The sequence below is a fragment of the Podarcis muralis genome, chromosome 8 (assembly GCF_964188315.1).
Source record: "Podarcis muralis chromosome 8, rPodMur119.hap1.1, whole genome shotgun sequence".
Lineage (NCBI taxonomy): Eukaryota > Metazoa > Chordata > Lepidosauria > Squamata > Lacertidae > Podarcis > Podarcis muralis.
In genome coordinates this window covers 11,825,781-11,849,198 of record NC_135662.1, presented here as the reverse complement: position 1 = coordinate 11,849,198, position 23,418 = coordinate 11,825,781, and the positions used below count along the sequence as shown (strand labels likewise).

General features: G+C 42.0%; 1 protein-coding gene across 3 annotated transcripts in view; it reads right to left on the bottom strand.

Annotated features, from left to right (window-relative positions):
- Nucleotides 1-23,418, bottom strand: part of ASAP1 (ArfGAP with SH3 domain, ankyrin repeat and PH domain 1) — a 144,884-nt gene that overhangs the window by 10,643 nt on the left and 110,823 nt on the right. For 2 of the 3 annotated variants that reach the window (XM_028736145.2, XM_077932732.1), the window contains 10 exons: nt 21,134-21,297; nt 20,804-20,937; nt 18,875-18,966; nt 16,305-16,491; nt 15,637-15,722; nt 14,104-14,219; nt 13,183-13,250; nt 11,779-11,886; nt 8,132-8,363; nt 4,838-5,008 (listed from right to left, as the gene is read on the bottom strand). In XM_028736145.2, the coding sequence (XP_028591978.2) occupies nt 4,838-5,008; nt 8,132-8,363; nt 11,779-11,886; nt 13,183-13,250; nt 14,104-14,219; nt 15,637-15,722; nt 16,305-16,491; nt 18,875-18,966; nt 20,804-20,937; nt 21,134-21,297 (1,358 nt within the window). The remainder of the gene's footprint in view (nt 1-4,837; nt 5,009-8,131; nt 8,364-11,778; nt 11,887-13,182; nt 13,251-14,103; nt 14,220-15,636; nt 15,723-16,304; nt 16,492-18,874; nt 18,967-20,803; nt 20,938-21,133; nt 21,298-23,418) is intronic. The other variant, XM_028736148.2, reaches the window with a different exon arrangement.

Genomic DNA, 23,418 nt, shown 5'->3' with positions numbered 1-23,418 from the left:
ATAATCTAGAATATGGCCTCCTATGCAATGTTGATTTTAAGCAATTTAAGTCCGTCTGCTAGTAAGGGAAAGTATTTAAAAGAATTATACTATAATAGCATGTTTGTACAGGAAGTGCATTGTACTGTGTTTGTGCGTTATGCATGTGTTTGTGGCCAAGGTGCTATGAAACAGGTTAGGCAAGAGTTAAAACTTTGTGATCTGAGGCATTTTCTCTTTTGAAAAATTGTTAACACTTCAGTCCTTATATAGAACTTCCTATTTCTGTAATATTTGGTTTTTAAAAAACCCTCACCCAACTGTTTACACCAAAATGTGCTAGGAAGCTGAAGGTAGAACTCTAATTTACTATTGTACGGCACTAGCTATATTGCTGAGGTTTCACATTCTGATACTAAAAACACACCCTGTTTCTATGAGAACTTTTAATTTTATCACCTTCTTTCACCACAAACTGCAAATTAATTTCTCCCAGAGAGGTTGAATTTGTTGATAACAATTAATCTAGTGATGCGAATGAAGAAATGCAAATAACCTTTCTGAAGATGTGTGCAATTCAGCCCTAAGAACCCAAGTGAAGAATTTAATACGTTTAAGGCCCTATTCACACAAATGGCAATCGCTTAGAATGGAGGCACAGAGTTTGTGTGTGAATTGGTCCTCAGAGAGTTAAATTGATAGTATAAAAGGAAACCACATTCTTGGCAAAGAAAAGGGCTGGTGTGACGGGTGAATGAGTTGCCGCCTGAATTGTGCCTCATTCTAGATGCCCTGTTGCCTCAGGCAGCCCAAGGAAAGAACTCTTCTTTGAGCCAACTCTCTTCCCAGCTGAGAAATCAAAACCTTTGGCCAGAACAGCAAGCAAAGGTTGGATGGGGGCAGCCAAAATGTGATTTAGCATGCCGTTTGCTTCACAGTGAGGAGGAGCAGAAGACAACAGACCACCTTTCGTGGCCACCCAAGCAAGGAGAAAAGCCAAAAGTTCTGGAAATCTGGAGATTCAAGAGGAAGGTACGAGCCTCTCCGTGCCCCATGGAGAGGATAAGGGTATGTTGCAATAAGTGGGGCAAGGCCCTCACTTAGAAGTAACTCTTGTTCCTTTGTCCCCACCCATCCCCTCCAGTTCAAGAAGCCTTGTTCTGATTATCCTGTTCTTGTCTACCCTCTAAAGGACACTACTGGGGGTGCAGTCAACTCCAAGGCTTTTTATTGCTAGAAGGGTTCTTATTGTTCTAGATCAGGCATAGAATCATAGAGTTGGAATAGACCACAAGGGCCATCGAGTCCAACCCCCTGCCAAGCAGGAAACACCATCAGAGCACTCCTGACATATGGTTGTCAAGCCTCTGCTTAAAGACCTCCAAAGAAGGAGACTCCACCACACTCCTTGGCAGCAAATTCCACTGTCGAACAGCTCTTACTGTCAGGAAGTTCTTCCGAATGTTTAGGTGGAATCTTCTTTCTTGTAGTTTGGATCCATTGCTCCGTGTCCGCTTCTCTGGAGCAGCAGAAAACAACCTTTCTCCCTCCTCTATATGACATCCTTTTATATATTTGAACATGGCTATCATATCACCCCTTAACCTCCTCTTCTCTAGGCTAAACATGCCCAGCTCCCTTAGCCGTTCCTCATGCCCAGCTCCCTTAGCCGTTCCTTGATCTAGAACAGGCATAGGCAAACTCAGCCCTCCAGATGTTTTTGGCCAACAACTCCCATGATCCCTAGCTAGCAGGACCAGGGATGATGGGAATTGTAGTCCCAAAACATCTGGATGGAAGAGTTTGCCTATGCCTGTTCTAGAGCAAGGCGGACTAACTTTTCATACCAGGTGGGCCTGCAAGTGTACTTCGACACGGAACCTGTGGACCGCAGACTGCCTTGTCGCTGGGGTGGGGGCAGGTAGGCCAAGATAAGAGAGGCACTAGGCTTGGGGAAGGAGGTGTGAGGTTGTGGCAGGTCCTAGAGTCCTCCTACCTCCCTTCCACAACCGGGAAAGTACTAGCTAGGCTTTGGAAAGGAGGCGAGAGGAATATAGGACCCTGTCAGAGCCCTTCCACTTCCTTCTCAAAGCCCAGCACCTCACTTACTCGGCTCATCTGTTGCCGGGTTATGTGTTGCCCAGTTATTTCCCAACAATTATAGTTCTGTTATAGTTTAATCAACAGTTGCCATCTCTGTTTTATTTAGAAATTTCAGAGAATGTTATAGACTGTTGCAACAACAACAACAACAACAACAAACAACAACAAAACCACTTAAACGAAATCAGGATGGTTTTCTGCCACAATACATTTGTTAGTATTTAAGGTGTCACAAGAATCTTTGTTGTCTCAGTCTGCAGGTGACACAAGCCAGAGATGCAAGCCAAAAGATTTATAGTTACAAGAAGCACATGGATGCAAACACATAAATAAATTTAGTGAATAAAGGGCCATTAACTAAGCATAGGCCTTCCCTTTGTCATGCAACAGTTAATTAACTTTTCAACACAAAAACCAAGTGCACAATCCATTACTGGCTATGCCAGCTAGAAAGGGAGCCCCAGAGAATAATACATTTGTTGTTAGCTCTGCCACACTCCTTGTTTGCATGTAACACTAAGCCAAACTGTGGCTTAGAGTGAACAAGCATGTGGACTCCCAAAGAGGAGATCACAGCTGCCTTGCTCCACACCAGTTGTTCTGCTACTGTGCTGAACTGAAGGATCGTCTGGGCTCATGGTTTAGCTTTCTCCAGACAAACCATCGCACAAAGCTTGTTACAGCTTATAGTTTGTCTGAGGAAAAGCACCGTATGGACACCTTTACAAAATGCTATTTTGTATGGCCAGAAACATTTCCCCCTATTCCTGAATTTCACTTGTTTACATGGACGTGGCAGGGCCTGCTGAATTTTTCGACTTTCAAATTCCAAAAATCAGGGGAGCTAAAAAGATTAAATTAATGTAGTTTAGTTTAGCTGGGTAAGTCAATTGCATGTAAAATTGCATAGAAAAAGCTCCTCACTGAAGAAATTTGCAAAAATAAAGTTTCACTTCCTAAAATGACAAGTCACTGTGACTTGTAACAACCCTGTAACAATGCTCACCCACTTACAGTTGAAGGGAATTTTGATCTATAAACTGACACACCTATTTCCCGCTTATTCAACTGTTCTTGGATTGTTTTTTTTTGGGGGGGGGGGGCATAAATCAAGTCCCAAAGAAAACCGTACAAATCTCATAATTTTTTCCTAAAGGCTGAGTACAAATCAAATTGTAGACTTTTTCAGGTTAAAGCTTTTTGCCATTGCAGTCAAAAGCCATCATCATATTTGAAAATATAGGTCAAGTAATTCCTTAGAACACTTTCAGAAGTAAAGTCGAGGGCTTTGAAAATAGACTTGTCAGGCAAACCTGATGTACAGAAATGTCACACAAGACCAGTTTGTGCATCATGGTAAACCATAGTTAATGGTTTGCCAGGAAAATGGCAAAGTAATTTAGGCTGCAATCCTATACACACTTACCTGGGGGTAAGTACTCAATGGGACTTACTTTTGAGTAGACATGTACAGGACTGCACAATAGTAAAGGAGAATCTTACAAAAACCTGAAATTTACTTGGCCAGACACACACACAAAAATTCTGCTTTAGTTATTGCACTTTAGCAGACTATGGAGGCTAAAATGTTTTCAGCAGAGTACAAGGCAACATGGTAGCCTAGGGACAGCAGCAGCTTTAAAATCTTATGAAGGGTGTGTTTTTGTAGTTTCAAGCAAACACCTTAAGCTCTGCATAAACTGGCTTGATTTCCCACTCTCTGGCCCCAGAGGACCTTCCTATCAATCTAAACAGAACTGTGCTAACAAATATTGGAAATAATTAACTGCCCTATTATGAATGTTCCATCAGCGGATGCCAGATGGAATTATCTTCTCTCTCTATTCCCCCTACATGCAATTCATGGTTGGTGGGTGGGTGTCTCCTGATCCACAGTGGCAATTCTGTAGGGGCACCCAGGGCGGGGCGGGGGGGGGGGGGAGAGATAAGCCCCATTGAGCTAGGAAAACTTGTTGAGTGGGTTCCCAATAGCACAACAGTTTAGCTGAACCCAGCTCAACATGTTTGGTAACTGCGTTAGCTACTTCTGCACGTTGTTGCCAATAGAAATAACCAAGGTAGCTATGGGGATGCGGGTGGCGCTGTGGGTTAAACCACAGAGCCTAGGACTTGCCTATCAGAAGGTTGGCGGTTTGAATCCCCGCGACGGGGTGAGGTCCCAGTGCTCGGTCCCCGCTCCTGCCAACCTAGCAGTTTAAAAGCACGTCAAAGTGCAGGTAGATGAATAGGTACCGCTCCGGCGGGAAGGTAAACGGCGTTTCCATGCGCTGCTCTGGTTCGCCAGAAGCGGCTTAGTCATGCTGGCCACATGACCCGGAAGCTGTACGCCGGCTCCCTTGGCCAATGAAGCGAGATGAGCGCCGCAACCCCAGAGTCGGCCACGACTGGACCTAATGGTCAAGGGTTCCTTTACCTTTACCTTTTTAAGGCAGCTATGAGCCTTCGGAACGACACAGGAAAAGTCACAGAAAGCTTATCAGCTGGAGAGATTCATTTATAATTAGCAGCGACTGGTTCAATTCATGCATCACACTCAGCCATGGTTTTGCACTAACCCTCTAAGAACCAATTTTGCCGGCCAATTGTAAATTATGTCCCCCCCCCCCCCCAATTCCAACATTCTATTGAATCTTGGATAGCCTTCCTGAACCAAGGTTTGATGTGATGTCTGAACTGAGCCACTGTGAGCATCTCCCTCTCACCCGAGTGTTGTCTTAAGTGCTTTAAAACTCACCCCAAGGAATTTGGCCCTTATTCTGGGGTCCATGAGGTAGTGGGCTTGGTGGGTCAGAGAGGGTTCTTTTGTGTCCAGGGGGTGGGGGAGGGGGCCTCTTCTTAGACAGAGTGGAGCTGCCACTAGTGGTTTGAGTGCTTAAAGGAAGGGTTGAAGGAGGGCCAGGCGGACCTGTAAAATCAAACAAACAGCCTTTTACCAACACACAGAAGGGTTAGCACTAAAGCAGCACAAAAGGAACTACCAAAAAAGCGGGGGGGGGGGGGGGGGGAGGCACCAGACCACATTAAAGCAAAGGACTGAAAAGCAACAATAAGCAATTCCAAACTTTAACAACACTCTTATTACACTCTTAGCCTTTCTGGCAATGTAAGTATTTTGACTAGAACAGTACACGTACACGTACACGTACACACACACACACACACACACACACACACACACATTTGGCGTATCAGAGAGGAAGCACCCTAAAGGAATTTCAGTTTAATATTACTCACAGCAGACAGTGCTTAAATTACTTAATTATTATCTATTTTAAAATAAATCTATTATTATCTATTTTAAATTATTATCTATTTTAAAATAAATGAGGGAGGAAAGGAACAGATGTGGATTGGAAGTTACTTTCTGCTAAAGCATGCACCACTGAAAGCAGATACAGAAAGCCAACAACCTACGCAGGGGTACATTCCAGAGATTGAGCCTAAAGCCAAAATTGTGTATAGTTAATATTCACTAGGTTCAATGGTGGGTGGGCTTGCCAAAGTAATTTTATTCATTTTTTAAAATTAAATTTATATATTGCCCTTCATCCAAGGATCTGAGGGCAGTTTAGAAGATAAAAATACAGTATACAAGAACAAAATAGTTAAAACTAAACAAAACAATAGGCCCCCACCCAATACATTTAAAAGGTTGTAGAATATTAATAAGCCAAAGGCCTGGTTGAAGAGGAACTCAGCCTACTTTCTGCCCCTTTTTAATCTTTTTTTAATTTCTTTTGCCATGCATTTAAAGCTGAATGCACACAAGTTAAATGTGCATTTGAAGTTGAAGGCTTACTGTACTGTCTTTGGTGGCTTTCTGTATAGCAGATTACCACTGGTAATGCATTGTGTGTATACATAAAAGAGATCATGGTTCTAACTTGCGTATCTAAATTACAATTTTGCTTCCATCTATTTTAGCATTTAAACTTTAAAAGCCTGTTAAACATAAGTTTTATTGGGTGTCCTATATAGACACCATAACAAATAAATAAATAGCAAATGTACTAGATTGTTTTATAGATTACAATAACACTGTGAAGTGCTTAACATTACATAAATACAATTTGTCATTAAAATGTTAAAAAGAGAGAGAATCTACTGCTTCGTTATACTGTCATATAAGATCAATGCCATATAAGAAATGACGTGGATGTTATGCTCTAATGACAGATTAGCAGTAAAAGATGCTGAAATTCTGAGATACAAAAATCGCCTTGGTTGATTAAAAATTCTCACTGGTAAATGTGAAATAAAGTGAAACACATACTGTTATTACTACTACAAAACATACCTTTGAATACAAAGTAGATGATACAAATAAGTGCACTGAATCTTAGAAGAAATTAGAAGATGGCTTTTATTAAAAGTACACCATGTTTTAGCTTGTTTTGAATCAAAACAAACAAGATGCAGACACTTGACTATGTAACAACACAGTGGAACCTCGGTTTTTGAGCGTCTCGGAATCTGAATGATTTGGAACCAGAATGCCAAAAACCTGGAAGTAATTGCTTCTGTTTTCAAATGTGCCTTGGAAGTTGAACGGTCTTCCGGAACTGATTACGTTCGAAAACCGAGGTTCCACTGCACTGTGACATCCTGCATAAGGTCAGGGATTATCATTGCAAAGGTATATTATGTTAGTCATTGTTCTGATTCTGTATTGCTTATATTATTGTTTATCTCATTATCTACCTGGTTAAAGAGTGAAAATGGGCAAATATTCGTTTTAAAAGTTGTGCCACCTTAGAAAGAATGGGGAAATCTATTATAACAGTCTAAGGGTCTATCATTATCCAGAGAAAACAAGTGCAAGTACAGTTAGACAAACCTAATATTTATCGCAAACACGAGCTGCTCATTAAGTTGCACTGCAAACTAGACAGCTGCATACACATTTGGGAGGCAAGTGCACGCCATGGGTACCACAGCAGATTCAAATTTCAATTAAGGGAACACTGAAGTCAAATTCAGCTTGAATAAATAGTGCAACACACAAAACAGCATAGAATCAAATGTCTACACAAGTAGAGGTGGATGAAGATTGCAACAATAATTCATATAAACCTTACATGCCCTGTAATACTTCTATGCAAAATGACACTGGATGAAGCCCAAGAGAGATTAATGGGGCTCCCTTCAAGCTAACTGTGTATAGGATTGCAGCTTTAGTCAAACCATGCCAACTGGTTTGGTGCCATAGCTCCAAAGATGTTTGACAACTTAAAGCAGCAAAGCATCTGCTTTGGTAGATACAGGCTCCAGTGGGTGATATTTCTCCAGACTCAGGAACATAGCTAGTGAAGAAACTCTTTGCTATGCAAAAGTGTGCTCTGAATCAGTCACATGGCTGATCCCAGCCAACTGAGGGTTATGTAGTAGAAAGAATGATGCCTCAATATTACATAGCCAAGGAGATTTGAATATCCACTGATGTCATTGAAGGCAATCCTGAAATAGGTAAATTCCTGCATACCCCACCCCCCTTCAAAGCACTGAAAAACCACCAGAATGTAGTGACAGAGCGCCATGGGCAAGGAAAGCTTTAATTTAGCTAAAGCAGTTTGCAAAAAGTCACCTTCTCCCTTTCAGTTCAGTCCTAGTTTTGTTCTAACTTTCTGGAGAATCGCTTGGTTACCTGCTCATCATTGCTCTATTGGAAATAGAATATTTTACTTGATTGTTTCCACCATGGTCTGGATTAGGTGGGGTGATCTGATGGAGAGTCTGATGTACTTATCTCGTCAAGACTTAGTCAATTTAGCTTTAGAACTGTGAGCAGAATGAGCATTAACCAAACCTTACTCAGGCAACTGTTTCTTAAAGTTAAGCAAGCACCTGAGCACTGCTGGATACTTGGTGCTTTAACAAAAGAGGTTTATAATAGCCTTCAAAGTATTATTGTCCATTTATGAAAGAAAATTATAAACCTTCCGTTTGAGCCCTGAAAACATTTCAAAAAAGGAAAATCCCAGTTAAGCACAAAAGTTTTACAACAAGTGACTGGTATTGAATAACATACCTTTACCAGCATTTCTGGGAGGGAGTGGAGGGGCATCTACTCCTGTCGGAGAAGTTGCAGAGTCTATGCTTGCGGAGGCAAAAATCTGATTGGGGAAGGCCCCATAGGAGAGTCGCTGTTTGTCCCTTGGAGTGCTAAGACCAGGAAGAGCCATTTTGTCTTGGGGAGAAGTACTGGAGGAGTGACAAAAGCTCTGGGGTCTTGGGGAACGCTCCTTCTTTATCGGACTAGGCTGTGGGAAAATTTAATAGACTCATTATAATTGTGCACCATCCAGTTGTTTGTTTTTTTAAAGGGTAATGCTGATGAAAGAGAAAGAACTATTACACAAACATATATTTGTGCTTCTCAGACTTTGCAATCTCTCTGACCAGTAGGCAGCACTATACAATTTGGCTTCAGTTGACTCTTACCTAGCAGACAACCCAAAATCAATCTCCAGCTTCACTAATATACGGACTGCCATGTTTCTCTTTACTTCGGGCTTTCTGTCTAACCAGGAAACTGTCTTTCGCTTAAGGCCTGAGACAGATGTGGGTAACAGTAGGCCTTTATGTTTTCAAAAATGGTGATCTGTTCAAAAAGAAAAAAGAAGAAAGGGGGATCTGCCACTGCTTCTTTATCCCAGAATATTAGGTGTAACCTGATACCTTCGGCACCTAGCAGAGATTAATTCAATCAGTTCCCAATCTCAATTAGGTGACTAAATGCAGACCTCATGGTCACAACATTCAGCCTTATTTTGTACTTTTTATACTTCTGGGTACCCCCTCACTCATCTTCCCACCTCCTGCTTTTTGTAATATCCAACCTGACGAAGAATTCTGGAGTGCCAGAAAGCCTGCTCATTATTTTATGACATTTTGGTTGGTCCCTAATGTGGATTTTGGGGTTTTTCATAAGGACCAATATGGTTCCCTCTTTGTTTGTCTGTTTTAGAAATATATGAATACAGTAGTACCTCGGGTTACAAACACCTCGGGCTACAGACTCCACTAACCCAGAAGTAGTACCTTGGGTTAAGAATTTTACCTCAGGATGAGAACAGAAATCACATACCAGTGGCAGCGGGAGGCCCCATTAGCTAAAGTGGTAAGGTAAAGGTAAAGGTACCCCTGCCTGTACGGGCCAGTCGTGTCCGACTCTGGGGTTGCGCGCCCATCTCGCTTAAGAGGCCGGGGGCCAGCGCTGTCCGAAGACACTTCCGGGTCACGTGGCCAGCGTGACAAGCTGCATCTGGTGAGCCAGCGCAGCACACGGAAACGCCATTTACCTTCCCGCTAGTAGACGGTCCCTATTTATCTACTTGCACCCGAGGGTGCTTTCAAACTGCTAGCTTGGCAGGCGCTGGGACCAAGCAACGGGAGCGCACCCTGCCGCGAGGATTCAAACCGCCGACCTGACGATCAGCAAGTCCTAGGCGCTGAGGTTTTACCCACAGCGCCACCCGCATCCCTCAGGTAAAGTGGTACCTCAGGTTAAAAACAGTTTCAGGTTAAGAACGGACATCCGGAACGAATTAAGTTTGTAACCAGAGGTACCACTGTACTGTTAACATAGATGCAAAAAGTTGCCAAGGAAGAAATTGAAAAAAGTTCATGCAACCCAACGATATACAGTGGAACTTCGGGTTAAGTACTTAATTCGTTCCCGAGGTCCGTTCTTAAGCTGAAACTGTTCTTAACCTGAAACACCATTTTAGCTAATGGGGCCTCCTGCTGCTGCTGCGCCGCCGGAGCACGATTTCTGTTTTCATTCTGAAGCAAAGTTCTTAACCCGAGGTACTATTTCTGGGTTAGCGGAGTCTGTAACCTGAAGCGTCTGTAATCTGAAGCGTATGTAACCTGAAGCGTATGCAGCCCGAGGTACCACGGTATAAATTGATCTCCTGTGTACTTAAGAATGTCAGTGTTAACTGTGCACACACAGCTTTGCAGTACACTTTCCATTATCTGAGCAAGCCTGCTCCCAATAGCAGAAAATAAAAGTAATTCTCTAAAACCACTTGGCGAAAGCAGTTGTAGCATAATGTTTGAACTTGGACAAAATATAGCTGTTTATTAACTATGTGGTTCTGTTTGTTTGTACACAGCTTTCCAACATGTACAATAGAGCCTGAACATTTCTTAAAAGATGAGAAAGAGCTTTTGGTGGAGGAATTTGTCAGAGAAGCAGCTAATGAGATATAGTGCTTAACATCCATAGGAAAATGTGTATTTTGAACCCTATAGGGGAGATGCTGTTTCTACTCCAAATTGTGTACCACTACTGCAGGTTTCAAATTGGAGGTTTAGATCCTCATGCGGAGAGGGAGCAATTGGGAGGAGAAAATTTACAAGTACAAGGAGGGTTAAGCACTCCCCTCCCACTTCTCTGCTCTGAGGGTTGGATCCAAAGTTTGTTCATTCCATTATTTCAAAAAAGAAATAAAAGGGGGAAAGTGTACAGCAGGATTCTATTATGTATGTCTGCACATTGTGTAGCTTGCTTCCAAGTCCCAGTAACTTGTTGACAGTTTTAGTTAAATAGTTATTCTGTATCTGAGAACAAATTTTATATGATTCTTTGAATGCTAGGTAAATGTTTTAGTCTCTTCCAGTCCTTAGATCTTTGATATCTTCAATATGTCTATAGACCTCTCAAGTGCTTGAGAATTTCCCCATTTTGTGTTAGTCATTTGTTCTATATTTTATTATTTTGTGATGGCTTAATGGTTTTATTGTACGCTATCTTGATTTGTTTCTTAATCAGATGGTTCTATAAATGTTCTTATAAATGAATTAAACAGCCACACAGAGTGGCTGGGGAAACCCAGTCAGATGGGCAGGGTAATAATAATAATAATAATATTAATAATAATAATAATAATAGTTGGCTTGTAGGTCTGAAACCTTCCATGGCCCACTAATTAAAAGCTTCGTTATGGCCAAACCAGCACCTGATGTTGTGTGACGTCAGGTTGTTCAACTTTGAACCTGCAGCTTACAAAGGAAGAATCAGGAGCAGCCTTAGAATGTACTCTCAATTCTTCCTTGACAATATGATGTCATGTAATGGAAGAGGTGAGCATAGTTTGGGTCACACCATGCTGTAGGTCAAATAGAGAAGCCTGGCAGGCTGGAGGTTCCCCACCACTGATTTACAAATTACTGAAAATATCTATTTGTGAGATTAAGATCAGTTACTAATCCACAAACTACACAACACTGGTTTAATGCAATTATAGCTACTCTTTTCTAATGTGTTGATCGTTCTCCACAGCTCCTGGATAAGCTTAGCATTCCTTCAGCAATGTTTTTGGACTCAAACTCGGCTTCTAAACTTCCTCCTTCTGCACTCCTCCATGCAGCACGAACCATCTATTCCCAGACAAGCACATTAAGACTCTCACACAAATGCCTACGTGCAGTCTACTTATATATGTAAAGAACAATTGATTAGAACAGTGATTCAATATTAATGAAAGTAGAAGAGGAACAAGTAGAACTCCTCTTAAAAACAATATACGGAGAGAAATTATTAGATCAAAGCAACAGCTCTTACTGAGCTTCAGACTTCAGAGACCAGGGAGGAATGATGGGTGCACTAAGAGTGCAGTCATCCCCAAAATTCAATGCGTAATAATTTGATCCAAGACTATTCTTTACCTTGTCATCCAAGTCATCATCACTTTCATCCATTTCTTCCTGCCGAAGATTCCACTCATACTCTACGTGTACATGTGGATTTAGCTTTCCTGCTTTGGCCTGAGAAAGCTGAAAAGACATGCATTTTGGAAATGTTAATCTTACCTCTTTAAAGAAAGACTAATTGCGTCCTTTCCAGGGGCAATTTTACCATGACTTGACTTATACAAGCTATAGACTATCAATAGCAAGCAGAAAACCCTAAGTTCTTGTTTTCAGAGTTTAAAAAATAAAAGACCCAGAACCCTGTGTGTCAGGTGCTGTTGCGGTTGCTTGAGAGTAAGCAGACAGGACTCCGACCTGTGTTTTACAGGTTCTATTTTGGTGCAGACTATTTACAGTGAAGAGCCCCAAGGCTCATGTCTGGCTCAATCGCTAGCAGAATCCGGGAGTGGTCTTTTTTTGTACCTCCCCCAACATAAAAGTTTCGTTACCCCCAACCGTTTCCACCCCTCCCTGCGCCCCAGACTACTGCGCAGGATGGGAGATGGCAAGGGCGTGCTTCCCCCCTCTCCGGCTTGCTCAGGAGCGGCCTTAAGGCTCTCACTAGCATCCTCTGGTCCTTGCACCTTTTCTCCACTAGAGGTGGGGCTTTCCTCCTCTCTGAAACTGCTTTGCAAAATTTTCGGAGGCTCCCTGTAACACAACTGCCCTTCTGTTTCTCACCTGTGAACCGATGGCAGTTCCCTGACACTGTGATTTTGACTAGGCCTACAGGCTTGGTTACAGAGTCACCCTTCTGCGAGTGGAGTTGGTCTGGGAGGCCAGCAGAGGCTGCCACTCACAAAAGGGAGACAAGGAGGTAACTTTTGCTGACACCCTACAGTGGTGCCCCGCAAGACGAATGCCTTGCAAGACGAAAAACCCGCTAGACGAAAGGGTTTTCCGTTTTTGAGTTGCTTCGCAAGACGAATTTCCCTATGGGCTTACTTCGCAAGACGAAAACGTCTTGCGATTTTTTTTCGCTCCCCCCCTTTTTCTAAGCTGCTAAGCCGCTAATAGCCTTTTAGCCGCTAAGCCTTTAATAGCCGCTAAACCGCTAATAGCGCTAATCCGCTAAGCTGCTAATAGGGTTGCTTCGCAAGACGAAAAAACTGCTAGACGAAGAGACTCGCGGAACGGATTATTTTCGTCTTGCGAGGCACCACTGTATTTCCTCCCATGCTGTACAGAGCGTTCTCCAACTCACTGTAGCAGATGAGGCGTGCACAGGAGGAACTGGTGAAAAACACCCTGCTCTCCCATGAGCAGAACTTCACTAATAGGATCTATGGAACCATTCTACTGAACGATTAGAGGAATTTTCAGACCCTTTCCCCTCTCATTTCCATTTGTGTAACATAGCATTCCCCCCCAGCCCCTTACCAAGTCTTCACACTGGATAGATTTCAATCTCTTTGCTGTGTCCAGAGCAGTCTCTCCAGTTTGGTTTACTAGAAAATGGAAATATGATATTAAATAGTCAAACAGTGCTGCAAAAAATAGAATAAATCCAGGACTCTATATTTTAAAAATAGAATATGAAAACCAAGCTATTGATATGCACAACAAGAATGATCTTGGAGAACAGCACAACCCACTGAACAATGGGAACAATTCAAGCTTATGAAATTACCACAGTTCAGAACTAAGGAATTCAGTTTTAGCTCGATTGTTGTACAGAATGAAAGGGGGTTTATTGCTTTTCTTCTGGAAGCAATGCTGATGTGCAGTGGTTAGCAGCTGAGAGCTAGGTACTAGAAGCAAAAGAATGATATGGGGATCCTGGAGTGCTCTATTCTTGCTGGATCCTGGAAATGGTCTTTATTTTGGGAGTACTACAATGACACCCCAACTATTACTTCTCAATTGTAAAGCTGTATGGTTATGAATCTTCAGAGAGTCCAAAGGCTCAGAAGGAACATTTTAAAAAATGGAAGCTGACATTGTAAATGTTACTCTGAATTTTCACTATCTGGGAAGGCAGGAGCAAAACAGCATCTCATTTTAACAAGTTAACATCAAAGGCAATATAACTGAGTCAAATGATCAAAGGTGCATTTGAAATATGAGAAAAATGCAAATCAGGAACCACCAAGGGATTTGCACCAAGGGCTTTTTTTTTTAATTACTTGAGAAAGGTTTTTTTAATTACTTCAAGTCTGTGTCTAAGTTAAACAATTTCCTTGGTCAGCTACACTTTTTCCTTGGGTAGTGAACTATTCACACCCCCGTTTAAAGATTTTATCCTTTAAAACATTTCTGTATGGAATATTGAAAATATTCTGAAGTTACAGACTTGCTCACCTATATCTATAGTTGGCTTCCCCTTCAAAAGCAATTTCAAACATTCAGGCTTATTATATATACTGCAGTAGTGCAGAACCGTATTCCCCAATGCTGTCTGTTTATCCAGGTTTCCACTAAAAAACAAAGGGAAAAAACAACATTAGTGCTTTATAACAAATAATTCATATTGTGTTTGTTGTGTGCTTGCATGCAAGTGCACACACATGAATGTTTATTTTTCTATATTGACAAAAGCATTTAACAAGGGGGGGGAATAGTGATAGATTTTCGGACCCTTTCAGTACTTGGAGCACCCTTTAGGGGTACTCAAAGGTACTCCAATATTGAAGTACTTCAATAATAGAAGCCGTCCTGTTCCCCCATCTCATCTGTAATATATCTCTAGCATGCAAGTTTTCTATAATGTGAAATATTATGGTAAGCAATCTTTTTGCCCCCACACCCTGCCCCAAATTTGACAGACTTGGGTGTATTGCTATTCCCCTCCACAAATACAAGGAAAAAAACAAAAAACTTGTGGCAGCTGCTAGAAAAAGGTTAAGCTAAACCTTGTGGTGGCAGGATAAGCAGTCAAGGTTGCTCATACAATGGTATCTTGGTTGTCGAACTTAATCCATTCCGAGAGTCCGTTCGACTCCTGGAACCATTCGAAAAACAAGTCGCAGCTTCCTATTGGCTGCAGGAGCTTCCTGCACTCAATCAGAAGCTGCGCCATCCGCTTCAGACATTCAGCTTCCAAAGAACGTTTGAAAACCTGAACACTTACTTCCGGGTTTTCGGTGTTTGGGAGCCAAAATGTACGCGTACCAAGACATAAAAGAACCAAGGTATGACTGTATTCAGAAATTGTTACAAGAGCAGGAAGGTGGAGATTTGAGGCCATGTCAGAGCCCAAAAGAGAGAGAGAGAGAGGTGGTGATGAGTGCATGTGGCAGAATGTGTGATGCATGATGGAGCAAAAGAAAATAAATTCCAACTTTACATCGATACATTCTGAACTGGTGGTGAACAGTTTGTTTTGGAGCTGTGCTAGATAGCTCCATTAAAATATCAAATAGGGGGTCAAATTTAAAGTACTGGCAACATTCATTAATAATAATAATAATAATAATAATAATAATAATATTCATTTCACTCTCCCTCTCCCTCTCACACACAAACCCAACAAAAAACCACAAATGCGTGGAGTGGGACTGCAGCACAAGGAAAGTGGGCTGGGCTGGTCCTTTCCATACTATTTTCCCACCAGACCCCCCCAAAATGCTGGCATTTCTGCTGATTGAAAATAACTTTGGGGGGCAACCTGGGGTATTTTATGGCAGGGAAACAATGCTGGGAAGATGGGCCCCTGTATGGCTGCTTTTTGGAAAAAGAAGAAAAAGCGAGTTGCCCGTTTTAAGTGTAGTTAACCCTTAGTGTGATAGCTGCACGACTTTTCTTAACTGGAGTATCAGGCGTAATTAGCTTTTCAAAGTCTGGTGGAAACTGATTTTTATGTTTGCAGCTAAGAGGCAAGTAGGTGGCCTTTACCAGTTTTGTACCAGGAAGTCAACCAGGTGGAGTGAGGTCTGGTCAGCAGTCCGGACTGCTAAATGGAGGGCTGTTTCACCCGGCTCCTAAGGATAGGGGAAAAAATGGTTGCAGGATTAAAGATTCTCAGGTTCATTCCAACTGGGTAAAAATGTTATGACACAAATTATTTCTCCCAGCCAGAACACATTAAAGCCATTCACAGAATTACTACATCAAAAGTGGAGTAGATACAACGAGCTACTAATCTCATGTGTGCACAAGAATTTGTTAAAATTTAATGTAAATTTTCCTCTGGACAAAATAATACTCAGTATAATAGAAACATGTGCCAAGGTGAGTTGCATAGCTATTGTTCTGCTGCATGTTATCTATTTACAGTGGTACCTTGGTTTACAACCATAATCCGTTCCGGAGGTCCGTTTGTAAACCAAAACAGGTTGTAACACAAGGTGCGCTTTCGCCAATGCGGCCTCCAAAATTTTTTTGTTCGTAATCCCCAAAAAATGGGTTGTGATCCAAAAAAAGGTTGCAAACCAGGACACACACTTCCGGGTTTGACGTGTTTGTAATCCAAAATGCATGCAAACAAAGACATATGCAAACACTGTATAGTGTTGTGTGTTGTTATAATGCTCATACCTTTCATATTTTGACTAGTATCTTACCTGTCCAGTCTCTAGCAGTGGCTCCATTAGTTCGACCCCTTCTGCATAGACTTGGAGTAGTGCAAGTAAATCCCTGGATTTAACAGCCTCAAGTAGTTTATTCAGTTTAGCTGCTGCAGATGCACAAGTCTTTCTGGAGAACTTATGATCCACATACTTAGCAGTAATAAATTCTTTACGTGCAGTCCTGAAAATGGGGAAAACATTACTAGAAGTCCCATAGGAATTAGAAGAATGCTTTTTTTTTTTAAAAAAAATGAAATTTAATTTTGTATTTAAGGCCACAAATTCATTTTAAAGATGTTCCTTAACAGTAACTTGTTCACCCATTATTCTCTATAGAGACTATAGCTTGCTCGATGCTTTTACCACAAAGCCCTCTAAATCAAAAATTGCCCCCCGCACCAAATCCTATGTATTATAAATGTCCAATTCCAGTTCGGTCTAGAAATGCTAACTAAAAGTATTTTTTGTGTAAGCAGGCTATTTGTTAAAATTCTGAGATTTTCAAACCCTCGAAACTATGAAGAACATCTTAAGACGATTGCATGGAGTGTCCTAGGCCAGTGTTTCCCAAACGTTTTTGGGCAACGGCACACCTGTTTACCGGAAAAAAATCTCGCGGCACACCACCATTAAAGCCCCGCCCCCGTGACGTCATTCGGGGAGCCGGCGGCCCGGGCCTGAGCTGGAAGGAGAGGCGGTGCTTTTCGGCACAAGGCAATCGGCCTGGAATTGTTTCCCGCGCGCTGCGAAAGGGAACAGCTGCGGTCGCGCGAACCCTCCGGCGCTGGGAGGGGAAAGGGCGGAGTCGCAGAGCACCAGCTGGCCGAGCGGTTGCGCGCAGCGTTGCGCTTTTGGAGAGCGTGCGGCTGCTGCTAGGGGATCCGGGGACGTGAGCAGGCCTGGCCCGACCCGGGTTGAAGGAGGACAAGCCGGCAGCGCGCCAAGTGAGTTCGGTTGCGCACGACGGCCCCCGCTCCCCCCACCCCCGCCGGATCCTCGCCGCCGCCGCCTCTCGCCCGCCTCCCTCCCACGGCACACCACCCGATGTCTCACGGCACAGTAGTGTGCCGCGGAACACCGGTTGGGAAACACTGTCCTAGGCAACATTTCCTAAATTGAGCCAGTGAGGCAAATGTGACTGGTCCACAGGTACTCCTAAATCCATGTAACATTCCTCTTTCAAGATCAGATTATAGCAGGTAAGCATATGTAATTGTCCAAACGCCAAACAGAAATTGATAGCTTGAAACTGCAGGAGGGAATGAGCAAAAAGTTGAAAGAGGGAAGTAATACTAAAGAATGAAAGAGAGCATGGAATCATTAAGGGCAGAAGAGGATCTGAATTGGTTAAGTGAGTGGCTGGAGAATAGGAGGTAGCCACACAATGGCACTCTTTTTTTAAAAAAATCCAATTACATGGGCCTGAAGTGGTGCTGTAGGCAGAAATGCAACTCAGGAAGTAAACAAAAAGTGACGTAATTTGCTGCATTTTGTCATCATAAGATATCATTCAGAAAGTGTGTATTATTAGATTTTTACCAGCAGGCTAATAAAAATGTCAGCTTGTAAATCTTGCATGAAAGTTTGATCTTTTCTTTTCTTTTCTTTTCACAAATCACTCAAAATAATTGAACAACAATAACAAGACTAGCTGTGCAACAATTTCCCCCCAGAACCACTGGGTTGGGAACATGAACAAAACTTTAGAAATTCACTGCAATTTGTTGAGAAAAATGCATTAAACTATTAAGAGATGGAACTAGATCAGGCATAGGCAATATCAGCCCTCCAGATGTTTTGAGACTACAATTCCCATAATCCCTGACCACTGGTCCTGTTAGCAAGGGATGATGGGAACTGTAGTCCCAAAACATCTGGAGGGCCGAGTTTGCCTTTGCCTGAACTAGGTGCACTAAAGGACAATAAAAGCATTAGCTTAAAGTATCTAAGGGCAAATTCAATCATTTGTTTGCAAACTTGCGATGTCTCAACTGGTAGCAAAAAGGTCTGTCAGCCATGTGAAAACTGCACCTCTATTAGCAAGCTCAGAATCAAAAAAAGTCTTTTATTTTCAGTGTGCATGCAGAAATGGGACAAAATTTTATTGTGGGAAAAGTAATCTCTGCCCTAGCTCTGAACATTGTTTTTTTGTTCACTATAATTTTTGTGGTCCAAGCAAGACCTGGTACAAGAGGCAATCCACAGGTTTTCCCACCATTTTTTCACATTACTACTGGTGCTTTTCTTTCATGTTACCATTGGTATTTATTACAATACTTAATCCTGTCTTTCCAAATTAAAAATGCCTTATGAAAGTATGAACACCAAACACTTGTTGCTTCTGCTTATTATGTCTTTTTTTTAAAAAAGTACGCAACATGAATATCAGCTTGGGGGGGGGGAGAGTCAATTTTGTGAAAAACGCCATCTGAAAAGTTGCTCAACATTTGCTGCTTGTTAAGAAAATTAATGTATTGGCTTTGCTTTATCAGAGTCTCGCTAGGTCCATTAAACAAGACATATATTAATTTTGTCCGCATACAATACTTTCCCCCATGACTTACATATCACTTGATGGAGTAGGTTTTGGAGAAGGACTTGGTAAATTCCCCTCCATAATTTCATTAAAACTATTGTTTCCAATGTTCTTGGCCAGCTGTGGAAGATACAGAACAAGAGTATTCATCTAAAGACTTTTAAGGTGTAGTATTTGAAGTATACTGCATTTTCAAAGACACAGCCAGGTAACCCCTCCCCACAGAACACCATAGGCCTTCTGAGAAACCTTTTCCTTAGAAATTGCAGTCTGCCATTACCAAACATTTTGCACTCAAGCAAATACAGTGGACGCTCGGGTTGCGAATGTGATCCGTGCAGGAGGCACGTTTGCAACCCGCGCTCCGCGCACGTCGCGATTTAGCACTTCTGCGCATGCGCTGAAACCTGGAAGTAACCCGTTCCGGTACTTCCGGGTTCAGCGCAGTGCGCAACCCGAAATCGCACAACCCAAAGCGTCTGTAACCCGAGGTATGACTGTAGTAGAAAAATCAAGATACCCACCAGAACTGAGCACCCTGAAAGATAAATAACATAGTAGTACTATCAGGGATATAGGAAGCTGCCTTGCAGTGGGAGAACCGAGAAGCAGAGCTCACTTCATCGGCTCTGCTGTGTCAGGCCAGCTCCATCAGGCTTCCGCTCCTACAACTGGTTCACCTGGGAGCAGCCATTCTATCAGACTCCCACAGTAGGAGAGACAGGAAGCAGGGCTCATTGAGTCAGCTTTGCTCGAGGGCCCAGTTCTATTGGGCACCTCCTGCCCCTGAACTGTGCCAGCTGGTCATTACAGGAACTGTTTAGACACTGGTGCTGGAGTGATTCCCCTCTTCCCTCCCTGTCCTTTTCACTGGATGCCAGAAGCATGAGTTTAACTCAGGGGTAGCATCTGATTTAAGATTTATTTATTTATTGAAAACAGAAATGTTGTATGACACTGGTATTTTGTGATCTTTCACGGCTTATAAATATTACTAATATTAAAAAACCCCCATCATTTGCCTGATCTTTATAGGGACTGATCTGTCTGGAACCGGAATTTGATAGTGTAAAATCAGAGGGCTGAAGCATGCAGAAGTATGGCTAATCACATACTGGAGATGCTTGGGAGAATGGAGGATCTACCATGGGGTAGGAGAGATATTATTTCAGGGCATAGATAATGGAAAAATTCTGAGGTTCTCAAGAAAGCTCACTTATGCCACTCAGGCAACAGTAACAAAGAAACTGAGGAGGGTACCTCAGATCTCTCCCTGAGCTATCAGAGAAAAGGGAGTAAGTTCCCTGCACAAGGTGATGAAGGGCTGTGGATCTAGATCAGCCTTTCTCAACCTGCAGGCACAGATCTCTTGCATGGGACAGAATATAAGATTCTGCCTGGAGAGTAGTTGTGAAATACATCCATGCAAACAAGTCTATACGAATAGAATAGTCAAAGACATATCCAAAGTCCCATTCCCTCCCGGTCCTTTCCCCCTTATATGTCATGTTATTTTAGGCCAGGCATAGGCAAACTCAGCCCTCCAGATGCTTTGGGACTACAATTCCCATCATCCCTGACGACTGGTCCTGTTAGCTAGGTATCGTGGGAGTTGTAGTCTCAAAACATCTGGAGGGCCGAGTTTGCCTATGTCTGTTTCAGGCTGTAAACCTGTAGGTGGGAACTGTCTTGTCTTGACTGTATATAAGCCCGCCAGGAAGCGACATAATCTACACACACACACACACACACACACACACACACATATATATATCAAGCCAGGCCACTGGTCCATCTAGTTTCAGATAGAAGTCTTTCCCAGTCCTACCTGGAGATGCCAGGGACCTTCTGTATGCAAAACATGCACGCTGCCATTTCCACATCTTTGTAACATTTTGCTTAACAGTAACTGCCCAGATATATTAATTCTAAGCCTGGTGAATTTTATGTTGCTTACCAAGAGTTCAGATGTTCCTAATTTGTCTAGCTCTATAGACTGGATTCGAGAAATATGAACACCCATTTCTCTATGTATTCCGGAGCACTCTATACAGGTTAAAATACCCAGGTTCGTTGAAAGCCATGTTGGATCTGAACAAAAAAACAGAAGAAAAAACAAGCAGCATTTTAAGAAGCGTTTTTCTTCTTATAACAGCAGGACAGCTATTGATATTTTATACATCTGTTAAACTTTGAATCTGTGTGATGAATAAATCCCTAGAAATAAAACATTTGGGCAGACAGTTTCCACATTAGGAAAAATATATTTAATGCACGTAAAAAATACCTGGCGATCCACAATCACAGCAGACATCATTTCCAGGAAATCTCTGTATATCATCAATAATGGCTTTTGTAAGATCTTCTAAACTATTTTCCCCTGCACTTTGTTCTCCACGGAATGCCATATTTAAAGCTTCTTCTTTGCTGTTGGTCAATACTGATATCCATCTAATTTAAAATACAAAGAGGTTGTTTTTTAAAGTCTTTTTGCAATGTAAAAATCTATAAAAGACAACTGTCTGAAGGCAGGAAAGAGCAGAAAGATTATAGCACATGCTAATGGTAAACAGTAATCTGAACCGTAGAAAAAGACAGCACAATAAATGGAACAGGTTAGAAATAAAACATGTAGGAAAAGTAGTAGAAAATGTGGGGAATATATATTAATAGAACTAAATAAAAAGTCTGACAACATTGTGCAACAGAATATTAACCACTAAAGTACTGCAGTTATGGAATATGTTAAAAACTCAGATCTTCCGGTTGCTAAGCATATGGTGTGTCAGGAGAGGCAGTCTTGAAGTAGAAGGAATGCTTGTAACTAAGATTTTATGATCCAAATAACAGTCGTTGGGAATAAACCAGTTCATTAACTTGTTAAGGTTAAAGAGATAGCTAACTTAATGTTAATTAAACTGTGCCAGCTCCGAGGCTGGTGCAGCAGGAAAGCCCAGATCAGGCCCATTACCATCATGTTATTGGCAGAAGGGCTGGTTCAGGATCCAGTAGATCCTTTGCCAACTCATGCCCCTTTTGGGGGGTTCTTCTGGCCATCACCAGAAGCTTTTGCCTGCCCACCTGTGCAGGTGTGCTAAGGTGCCCCATCAAGCACAGTGGATCAGGGTTTCGATTGTATGGTAAGCAACCATACTTAATGGTATTATATTTTAATTACTATGAATAAATATATTTACTTATATAGGTGGGATCTGCTAGCTTAATAGAAAAGTACATTTGCCAGAGACATCTGGGCTTGGGCCAGGCTAGGACAAGAGACTGCCACAGAAAGAACTAACGTACTGGGATATATGAAAAGGAGTACTAAACAAAAGTGTACAAAATTTGAAACATACTTAAGAAGAGCAAGCAAGAATAAGTGGACACCAACCTTAGCAAAGTCTGCTAAAACAGACTTGCCACATTTCTCCAACTGAGTAACCCATGGGTAGGCAAACTAAGGCCTGGGAGCTGGATCCGGCTCAATCGCCTTCTAAATCCAGCCCAGGAATCAGTGTGTTTTTAAATGAGTATAATGTGTCCTTTTATTTTAAATGCATCTCTGTGTTATTTGCGGGGCATAGGAATCTGTTCTTTTTTCTTTTTCTCCTAAATATAGTCCAGCCCCCCACAAGGTCTGAGGGACAATGGATTGCTGAAAAAGTTTGCTGACCCCTGGTCAGTAACTAGTCCATCCCCAAATTACAAATCTAACCTCATTTTAATAGGCACATTTTAGCTGCCATATTACTTTATGCGATATATCTCATAAACTGAAACAACTCATTGTTTAAAAAACTGAACAACTCATTCCCAAATAATAATCAAGCATATTGCAAACCAGGTAAACAAAATCTCACAAAAGGTACATGATACCATTTTGTTTCATTTATAAATAATTGTCTGCAACAAAACAGAGCTGAACAAATAGCACTGCAATTCTCTGTAATGTGTTAAATTTCTGAGACAGAAATGTGTTATTTGTTTTCAATCATTTATTGCTGTTAAAGTCTCCACACACCTTAATTTTATTTGGCAAGTCTAAAATGGCCAATGTAGCATCAACAGTGTTAAACACTGTTCTGAGCAGCAAACGTCCAAAGCAGCTGAAGTCGAATGGCCATTACTTTGTTCTGTTGGATTGTGTTATAGCTGATGTGAAATTACACTAGCTTGAATTTTCATGGTGTGCTGAACAATCTTTTTCTGCTTCTTCCTTGATGGAAATTCTAAACTAGCAGGTTATGCTCCATACCTCCTCCCTGTAGAGTCCTCCGCCTCCCTTGCACATTAGTCTAGAAGTATGGAAAGAGGAAGTGTAGCCCAAGCTTCCTGTTTCGGAGGGACCACAGAACACAAAAAGCTGTTTCCATGCAAAACTATATATGGACAAAGGGTAGGCAGGCTCAGGCAAGCACAAGCTATGGCATTTTCTCTCTGTATGACTGGAAGAAAGCTGTTTCAGGCCCAGGCCCAGGCTGTCTGTTGCAGCAACCCAAAATGACAGATGGCAGAGAATAGGAACCACATGGTGGATTTACCATGAAGTCCCTTTTACTAGTCCTAGGTAAA